Source organism: Pteropus vampyrus, unplaced genomic scaffold (genome assembly GCF_000151845.1).
Source record: "Pteropus vampyrus isolate Shadow unplaced genomic scaffold, Pvam_2.0 Scaffold281, whole genome shotgun sequence".
NCBI lineage: Eukaryota > Metazoa > Chordata > Mammalia > Chiroptera > Pteropodidae > Pteropus > Pteropus vampyrus.
Genome location: NW_011889062.1, coordinates 2476860 through 2486867, shown reverse-complemented (window position 1 = coordinate 2486867; position 10008 = coordinate 2476860). Strand labels below are relative to the sequence as shown.

General features: G+C 46.2%; 2 protein-coding genes across 6 annotated transcripts in view; one reads left to right on the top strand and one right to left on the bottom strand.

The window, feature by feature from the left end:
• Positions 1-10008, top strand: part of LOC111729784 (translation initiation factor IF-2-like) — a 330103-nt gene that overhangs the window by 26223 nt on the left and 293872 nt on the right. The gene's annotated exons all lie outside the window — the stretch shown is intronic.
• Positions 5427-10000, bottom strand: LOC105302750 (zinc transporter ZIP2-like). Of its 5 annotated transcripts, XM_023520854.1 has the most exons (6): positions 9837-10000; positions 9482-9574; positions 9079-9257; positions 8728-9006; positions 7110-7240; positions 5427-6372 (listed from the first exon to the last, which is right to left on the bottom strand). In XM_023520854.1, exons 4-6 carry the CDS (start codon positions 8762-8764, stop codon positions 5740-5742), a joined length of 801 nt encoding a protein of 266 aa, XP_023376622.1. In that variant the 5' UTR covers positions 8765-9006; positions 9079-9257; positions 9482-9574; positions 9837-10000; the 3' UTR covers positions 5427-5739. The 5 variants fall into 5 exon arrangements, with proteins under 5 accessions (XP_023376622.1, XP_023376620.1, XP_023376621.1 ...); XM_023520852.1 differs by having other exon boundaries at positions 8728-9257; XM_023520853.1 differs by lacking the exon at positions 9079-9257.

Genomic DNA, 10008 nt, shown 5'->3' with positions numbered 1-10008 from the left:
AAATAATATCTGCAGGAAGTTTTCTGCATCAGTGCCTGCTGAAGACTTCCAAATAGGTATGCTAAGCATGACTGCAGACAATATTGCTAAATATTATTAATTCAAATTCATTAAAATTTTTAAAATTGCTTTTGGTTGCATCTATCAAAAAAAAAAATATTGAGCTATGGTATGTGCATTGCATAGTGTTTAAATGCAGCTGGAAGCTAGGAAAGTGAGGTCCAAACTCACATTCCATGAGCTACCAGAAGCGGAGTTTGAGAAAAGAGGAAGTAGGCTCAGCAAACCCATGTTTATACTCAGGAAGTTACATGTAACATCTTGTAGTCATAAATATAGAATGCTACCTGCCTTCCACCCAAGGCTACTATAAAGATGTAACATAAATAAAGGTTTTGAATTAAAAATCCCAGTAACTATTTTGCATTATTAAAATAACCCACTTTATGAAGATGTGGGGGAGCAGAATTTGCCTCAAAATATCTCCTTTTGGCATAAGGATTATTTTAAGCTGGTTAATTTTTAAGCAGCAACATACACGGAAAACCCTCTGAAAACCAAGTAGAAGTTACCCTCTGTAAAGGACACTTAGATTTACATTTGTAAGGGAAAGCCCCCTCTGTAAGGGTGTCTCCCTTGTTGTACCAGGAAGAAGAAAAGGTCTCTAAATCTCTAGAAACTGTTATCAATAGAGAAAGCATGGACTGAGGTCTGCATAATAACCTTATACTTGTTTACTTTGCTCGTCTTGGTGATCTCCCATGACTGATTCTCTGTTTCCAACATCATTTGTCTTTAGCCGAAGGTGGTATTTAAGGTGATGGTTTGTGCCATTTTGGCAGTTCCTTAGTTTTCCTGGGTCTCTTCTATGTGTGGATGGAAAAAGGGGTGCTGTAATAAATCTAACCGAAAGTAACCTCACAGGGTGATCTGATCGTAAATTCCTAACTAGGCAGGTATTGGTTGGTAGTCATGCCCCAGGCCTATAAAAGGTTTATCTATATCTTAAGCAAGGCTTGTCCATTGTTTTTGTGCATCTAGGTTACCACCTTTGAAATGCCTCTTTTTCAGAGCCCTTGGAAGTGCAATCACTTTCAGGAGAGCACATAGTCTTATTAACTATCTCGTAATCTAATCATAGAGATTTCCCTGGCTTGCTTTCTCTCAACTTCTTGAAATTGTCCTTACATTCTCTCCTTAATTCCAAATGCATAAAAGAAACTGCAAAACTGTCATTCTCTGGAGCGTTCGAGATCTTGCTTTCTGCATGTCATCAGTTTGGCTCAAACAAACTCATGAAAATTCTCTACAGGTTTGGACGTTCTTACATCAACACATGTATACAGGAGCTATATATGTTATTAAATTTTATCTTGTTTTATCTTGCTAATCTGTCTGTGTCAATTTGATTATTAGACCCACCAGAAGGACTTAGAAGACTAAAGGAAATTTTTTCTTCCTGGGCAATAAGGAAGTTGTCCTGCTAAATGATATACCTGAGTTATAAAAACAATTGAGGGTAAGTTAGTCTTATGGGTTGAGAGGTGTAGGCTTCCAGATATATGTATCAAATCTCTTTGAAAAATTAGAAATCTAGATTCATTTCTGGAATCAAAAAGCAAGACACTGTGAGTTAATTTTTTTCTCCTTTAAATATTTAAATTGAATGCTCATAGTCGGTGTATCATTCTCTCATCCCATCTACTGGTTAGAGGGGAACTTTCACGAGGGTGAAATCAAATGGGCAAGACCGAGAAGAGAAGGGTAGTGGAGATGGGAAGTTGAGTCATGTTGCTAGATGCCTGTTGCCATGGTGTGAGCTGAGGCTCTGGACCTCCATCTGGATTCAGGATCAGGCCCAGTGGATGGAGAGCGTGTATATAGGTTTGATATGATTTCAAATTCACAAATCCACTTGCTTATGATTTAAGTGAAGTTGTTTTAATCCACTTGTTTATGACAAAGAAAAAAAGTTGTTTTGATATAAGTAATTCATGCCAGGATGCCATCATTTTACATTTGTTATTGTGATAAGCAATCATAGATAAGAACACGTGGAGAAGCAACTGTGGCAAGGGGACCTTTAGACTATAAACACTGAGAGTTTGTGAGGACTATTCAAGTTTCGATTTGGGCCAGGTGATTCCTCACTTACCCTCAAACTCTCTGAAGACATTCGGAGATATGGGGCATTCACTTCTGTCTCAAGGAGGCAGACACTCCTTGCAATGGTGAAAGAGACTGGCCTGCCTCCCAACACTGGCATCTTCGTTTCCTAGCAAAATGCTCTAATAATGGGGACTTTTACATTTATGCTAGCAGCTGGAAATCAGCTATAGGTTGAACACCATATCTCCCAAGTGCCTACTGGTATAAAAAAGTTCACAAGAAGTAAAAATGAGATGGCACTCCATAGCACTATTGACCAGAGTACTGTTGGTGAAATATTACAAGATCACTTGCCAGATGACTGTAAAGAACCCCTGAGGATATTATACACTTTCCTCAGTGAAACTGAGCTGATGACAAGTGCAGCTCGATGTCTAGTGCTGCCAAACAAACATAGAAGTGGGGCATGGAACATGTTCGTGATTCTTGAGCATTTCATCACTCTGTCTCATAGGACTGAGTCTATTTTAAATGCAGTAGCAAGGGTCAGAAGGGGACAGGGTGTCGGGCGACCACAGGCAGGGCAGGCAGCAAGTGCTTAAATGCCACACTAAAGAAAAGAAACTGCATAATTAGAATCATTGTCCCAACTAGCTCCCAGGTAAACAAAATGGAAAAGGCAAAGAACTCCAAACATCATCAGCCTTGACTGGCAATAGCTGCTGCTGTGCATTATGGAAAGGAAGGCAGGTCTTGTCAGCACCATCACCTGCACAGGTAACACCTATGTTAGCAGGACAATCTTTGGAAGAGGGAGACAATCTCATGTATGTGTACATATGTTAGTACGTGTGTATGTACCTATGTACCTGTCATGGAGGTGGTGTGTGAAATGGGTGGTGTTCATGTGTGTCTCTGATAGATGTTACCTCATAAGAAACTCAAGAGTTAGGTGGAAGGAGAGATGCTCTCTGCTGGGAGCAAGGGAGAGAGGTTTGCTGTCCTTGACTGACCTCTACTTCGTTGGTCCTAGACATTCCAGGCGAGCCCACGGGGACGCAGTGCCCCCCTGTGGTTGCCATAGTTCTTTCTAACTTTCCCCAGTTCCAAGCTCCCAACTTGTCTCCTGTTCTTTGTGATTCTCCACAGTAGCTGCATAGGAAGGGCCGGGTACCTTGTCTGTGGTTCCTGCCCATCCTCAGGATCAGAGCTCAGAGGCTTGGAAGAGGTGAGGTGTCTTCATAGAAGCCGAACCACAAACTCCCAATATTTGGGCTCCATTTCAGGCTTAGGACTCCTGTTTCTCTCTTCCTCTCATTCTCAAGGAACATATTTCCCTGACTTTAGGGATAGAAGTCTAAAATAACTAAGAGAGTTCAATGGGAAGGAGAATAAAACTGAAGAATACAGTGACAAGAGCCTTGTGGCATCAGCTTGAAACCGTGGAATTCATGAAGGAATTTTAAAGGGTAATTCTCTTGAAAGTACACAAAGAGTGAAACTGTAGCAGGAGGACTGAGTGTTAAGCTTTAGAGCGCTCCTTGTGGAGTCCTTGCATGCTGATCGTTGCCCTCCACCAAAGGCCACAGCTCTTAGTGGACGGCTCTCTCCAGTTTCAGGTAACTGCTCCTTCTCTTCAGCCCAGGTAATAGCATTGCTGTTACTGAGCCCCAGGCTGTTGCACCATGTTTGTTGCTCTGTCCTAACTCTGCCCACACCTTCTGTGCCCTCCCTTTATTAAACTTTCCTCAGTGATTCAGTGTGCTCTCTGCTTTTTCCTGAGACCTAACATATAAGATGGGAGGTACAGGTAAAGTAAAGGTGGGGAAGGTAAAGGTAAGGAGGAGAGAGTCTATATATCGAACTTTTCTTAGAATCACGGAAACATGAGTTTGAAGCCCAGCTAGCTATGTGATCAAGTTATTTAACTTTCCTGAGTGCATGACCCTGGACTTACAAGGGGGGATGACGTCTACCTGGCAGGTGCTCAATGAGGAAACTCTGTTATTATTATTACAACATACTAGGTGCTGTTCTGAGCATGTTACGTGTGAGTGCATTTAGTACTGAAGGGAAACAGAATAGGATGGTGCTTCAGGGAAATGATTTCCTGTGTCAGACATTTTACTTAGTTTTGCCTTTAGCTTGGCTTCTCACTGATCATCCCTGGGTGTGTAAGCTGGGCTTGTGAGGAGGTTTGTATATCTTAATTTGTGGGGAGGTGAATGGGATGGACAGAAGACAGAAATGAAATGAGAGATGAGAATGAAACTTGGGAGACCTCGCTCATGTTAAGGCCACTTGGACTTCTACATTGAAAATATTCGAAGGGGCAAACTGGTGAGGGTGTGTGAGCTCACAGGGCACACCTCTTTACCTGTTTCTCTACCAAGTTGGAGATATTCCTCCATCAGGGGCTGGGCAGCCGTCATCCTTCTCCTCCTCATGTAGATAATGTTTTTGTATTTGTGCAGTTTTGAAGAAAAGCAACACATTGTAGCGGTTACTCAACTGTAAGACACATGGTCCAGTGGGGAGGGGCCAAAGGCATAGTGGCAGGTAGGGCAGGCAGAAGGAAAGCCACCATGTGGCAGCACCAAGTAATCACCCTTGGCATTTATCGGCGCCTTTCTCCCTTTCCAAACACACTGCTTCTTTTTTAAAAATGATTATTTTATTTTTCAATTACAGTTGATACAATATTTTAGTTTCAGGTGTACAACATAGTTGTTCGACATTTATATAACTTACAAAGTGATCTCCCCATAAATCTAGTACCCATCTGACACCATACATAGTTACTACGATATTATTAACTATATTACCTATGCCGTACTTGACATCCCCAAAACATACTGCTTCTTAATCCCTCAGTGCAAGGCAGCTGGAAGGAGACAGAGGCTGGAAGAAGAATAGTTGCGTCCCTGAGGCCACACAGGGCTCAGTGTGAAAACAGGAACCAGATGGAAAAAGGCTCCATTGAGCCTGATCTCAAGGGTCTGTTGGACATGTTTCAGGTGGCTGATAATAGGTACTGGGAGTGGAGTGGGTGTGGTTAGTGTAGAAAAAAATGTAGCCCCTTCTTCTCTCTAAATGCTGGGGACTCTAGCTCAGTATCTCAATACTTGTGGGTAAGGTAGGAGCAGGTTGTGGGAATTTCAGCAAATGCTCTCATGTCTGGGGGACATGGCTGGAGCAGACGAAATGGCTGGGGGCCCTGAGTCCAGAAGGAAAGAACGCATCTAACACTCACCCTCCCCATTCCCTACTCCATCAGGCAGCTCTTAGGCAACCTGAAGAAATGAAGTACAGCATGGTTGAAGAAGAGGAGTGAAATGGACATTTTATTTCATATGGTAGCAAAAATGGGATGAGTCAAATCTGGAGTGATGGTCTTTATATCAATTCTCCAATGTATAGGCCCTCAACCTAAACAAACATCTTTTTCTCAGTCTTGGATGAGCAATGGGATCTCATGTAGGAAAAGCTGGGGCCCATTCATGGGGGATGATGCCTAGTGAATGCCACTTAGTCTCACTGAAGATGTCTGAGGGCCAAAGCCATTTGGGAGGTGCCTCCTGAGGGTAGGAGATCATTCTAGAGGAGTCTGTGAGAGAAGTCAGGAATCTCTCAGGCCCACAATGCAATCAGGGCCATGAAGGCAAAACCAGCGGCTACACAGCCCCACTTGGCCAGAGGGGCTTCAGGACCAGCCAGCTCCCGGGGCAGAATTTCTAGGAAGGTGACATACAAGAAGGTGCCAGCTGCCACACCCTCTAACACAGCCTGGGCTAAGCCTCGTGCCCCTTCAGAGTCTCCTCCAGCCACAGCCAGCCCTAAGGCTAGGCCCAGGGGGGACATGAGCGCGAACAACAGTATAGACAACACGGCCCATCGGGACTCAGTGCCTGTCTGCACCAGCCGCAGTCCTACACCAAACACTACGAGCCCCTTGTGAGCCAGGACAGCAAGACAGAGCTGCACGGTCGCTGCTACTGTTGTCTGCAGCCCCACAGCTAGACCTTCAAACACCGAGTGGAAGGAGAGTGAGAGCAGGAGGATGAGGGCTCGAAAGGGGCTGCGCGAGGGCGAGGGCAGAGGTCCGTGGCTGTGGAATCCGAGCACGTGAGCGCCCCCGCATTCCTCCTCCTGCACTTCGGATCCTCCAGCAGCTCCAGGACAGCACTGCAGTGCCAGCGACTCCATAAAGAAGACCAAGAAGAAGCCCAGGGAGATGACGAGCTCTCCGTAGGGATAGTCCATCTGGGAACAGAGAGAGGGGCTGTGAGACGGGAAAGGAAGGAAGGAGGTGCAAAGGATGGACTGAGGAGAATGGGAAATGTGGGACTAGAACATAAAAAAGGGTCGGGAATGAAGCCCAGAGGAGATACGGACATGTGACATCAAGGTACCAGAGGACCAAGGGATACAGGGGCAGTAGGATTAGAAATATGAGGAAAAGATGTGAAGCATATCAAAGAGTGCAGAGAAAGAATGCAAGAGCAAAGCAAGAGCTTGGTCTGGGGTTCCATAAACCGAAAAGGATCGTGTTGGCTCCTCCTACAGTGTCCGAGCTGAGGAGCAGAGGGTTCTGGTATTCCTCACGTTCTCCTCTCCAAAGGCTCTGGGGGCGAGAGGAGTCTCTGGTTCTCCTCACCCTCCAGGTAGGGGCTGGTGGGAGATACTTTTGTGAACTGAATTAGCATCACCAGAAAAATTTTGTTCCCTCTCTATTCTGTTCTACGGAGGAAAAAGCAGAAATTAGATGGAGGATGGAGCAGCTCAGTTTCCTGTCCTGTCCCTTTGGCTCCACTGCTTTCCTTAAAGCCCAGTCTGGCCTCTTGCCATCATTCCACACAACACAGGAGCTGTCATCTTCCCTGTTGTTCCACCCAGGAGTCATGTTCTTGGCTCCATCACTCCCCTCCCCCGCCCCGTCCCTTTTTCCCTCGGTTCTGTTCATCATTCCGGCCTCCCAGCCCTGATACTCAGCTGCTCACCTGCATCTCAAATTTCTGGATTTCCGATTCCATTCCCTCCAGGGCTTCAGCGGTCATGTGCATGAGCCCTGCTCCCAGGAAAACACCGGCAGAAATGCAGCCCAGGAGGCTGAGGACCCGGCGGTGACGACCTAATGAAAAGCAGGAGTTACAATCCAGTTGGCAATGAGGAGATGGACAAAGGCGACTAAAGAGCAACAGGCAGCACCCGACATCCCAAGCTTGGGGATGGTGAGGGAATCAGAGCAAGGTGTCAGGATAAGGTGACAGGGTTGAAGTCAGACCCGTGTTATGCAGACAAAGATACGGAAGGGCTATACCTGTGGCCACCTTGATCTGGAACCATTTGAAGCAGATGGGAATAAGGCCACAGACCAGGGTGAGAGCCAGCAGGGCAAACAGGCAGCCAATTTTCACCCCTAATAGTGGCTCCATCCTTGGGCCTCAGAATGACAAATGGAGCTACAAGCTTTGGAGCAAGTGTGGTGCCTTAGGTGGTCAAAGCTGCAGTGTCCACTCCTGCGATTGAGGAAGCTGTTGGGATCCTCTCTGTTCTGTGCTGCCTCTGCTTACGCAGCCTTGCATAGCTGACTGGGGCCCAGCCCCAGCTTCCCGCCCTCCCTCTACATGAAGGCCCCTCCCCTGGCTCACACTGAAACCAGAAATTCCAGACTCCCTGTCAGGCACAGCCCTGTGCTCTGTCTTCTCTTCTTCAAGCCATGACTAATCCAAGGGCTGTGGACTGTCTTGGTTCATACCCAGGGCTGGTCTAATTCCAAATGGGACAGTCTATGGTAGCTACTTCCCAGCTGTTTCATGCTGGGGACAATCTGGTCCTGCCTCACTTAGGACATTTGATCTAAGCCTTCCATATCCTCTGCACCCTAACCCAAGTTTTACAGGCTGCTCTGCTGATACCTGAACCATACCCTTTCAAAGGGGATTTGGGGCCATCTGGGGTTAGAGGAGGTAGAGTGGAGGGCTGGTCCTGCCACCACTCTGTGGGAACTAGTAGATGAGAGAACTCCCCTTTTCTATAACCCCAGAAAAGTAGCTCCAGGTATGGAAATTTCCAGTATGACAATGTTGTTACTGGTACAACTTCTGACTGTACCTCTTCCCTGATATATACTGTGAGAGAGCGACTAAGAGTTTTAATGCACTAGCTCTGAAAACAGCAAGGCCTACCGGAAAACTGAGAAATGAACCAAGTAAACTAAAGGATCCTGGACATACATGGGTGGAATGGAAGATGCAGTTCTGATGGGAATCAACTCCTGAAAATGTATGAAGCAAACTCGGGAGGAGGGGGGAGCCGAGGAACCCTGAGAAAGACGAAAAGGAAGGAGAGAAAAAACCAGAGGCTAGGCAGCTGCTGGTTCCCTATTCAGGTGGCCTAACAACCCTGAGACCCGTTGAGCCAGTTCTCAGAGTGCTGGGGGGGGGGGAAGAGGGGGGAGGGACTTTCCCCACTACTCCAGATGACTTCCCTGGGAAATCCAGGTCTCTGGTGGAAGCAGCAATATTCTTACAGCAGAGGGCGAGCTTGAGATTTGTGTGGGAAGATAAGACAGGCATGGAAAGTCATTTCGTTACAGGCCAGGCCATGACGACCTACCTCTATACCTTTCAAGAATCATAAGATCCATTTCCATTCTTTGAAAACTTTTGCTTATTATTATTAAAACCTCAAAGACAGATATATAGGGGTCCCAGCGCTCCCATCCTGGATACCAGGTAGCTTTAGCCTTGGCAAGCACGATAGAAGAAAACTCTTGTTGCACATCCTTGTCAGCTCTCAGGTGGATCTTCAGCAGAGGATGGAGAAGGCTCAGATGGCGTGGTCACAGGTAAAAGATCTCCCCAGGAGCTGACACGGGCACAGTGATACAAATCCCTATGGGATAGAGGTCAACGTGGGCTTCAGGTTCCTGACACCTCCCACTAATTTTGATCACAACTTCTATACCTGCCATGGCGGCGGGCTGTGATCACAGCATGCTGCATATGCCCATGTGGACAGCACAGGGGACAATGCACATGGCGTGGCCGTTTAAGGACAGGCTGAGTGATCCGGGGCCAGCGATTAGCCTCCTCTGGAGACTCCCAGTCAAGGATCACCATTGAGAACTTTTCCTCCTTTGGCTGCTTGTTCTAAGATAAGGATAGAGAGACTGTTTGGAGGAAAAAGATACTGGAAAAAGAAAATCTGACCCCAATTCTTGCAGCCCTTTTAATGTTCTGCATCACACACACTGAGGCCCTAAAATTTCCAAGCTATTCTCTAATTTCCCAACTCTTCCCATCCGATTCTTTTCTATCCTGCTTTCCCAGGCTATTTCTCCCTGCTACAATATTCCCAGGGTACATACCCAGCTGAAGGGGATGGGATGGTAAGCCTGGGAAAAGCTACAGGCCAGGGGTTTAGAGGCTGTCAACTGGGGACAAGGAAGTTCCTGGGGACACTGTAAATACACATAAAAGACATGAGGTAAGATAAAAGAACCATGAATCATAAAACTGAAAAACTAAGAGTTAAATGTTCAGGAAGGGCTAGGGATAAGGGAGCGCAGGAGCGGGGAGCAGGGAGAGCAGGGCAACCATTGAGAAATTAAATAGGGACACAAAGCAGTGGAGGGTGGGTGGCTTAGCTTTGCACTCTCACTTGTCCTGGCTACAGTTGAGCTCAGATCTTTGCGAGCTGGGAAAGGTAGAAGTAATACTTACTGGGGCAAAGACAAAACCAGGTCGAGGGTCCAGAGGTGACTTCTCCTTTCCCTGAAATCAAAGAAAATCAAAAAAATTAAGCTGGGCCTGAGGGGTCTATACCCACAAGTCAATCTCTGCACTCAGTCAATTGAGGATTCCTTTAACATTCAATTCTGGTAATTATTAACTA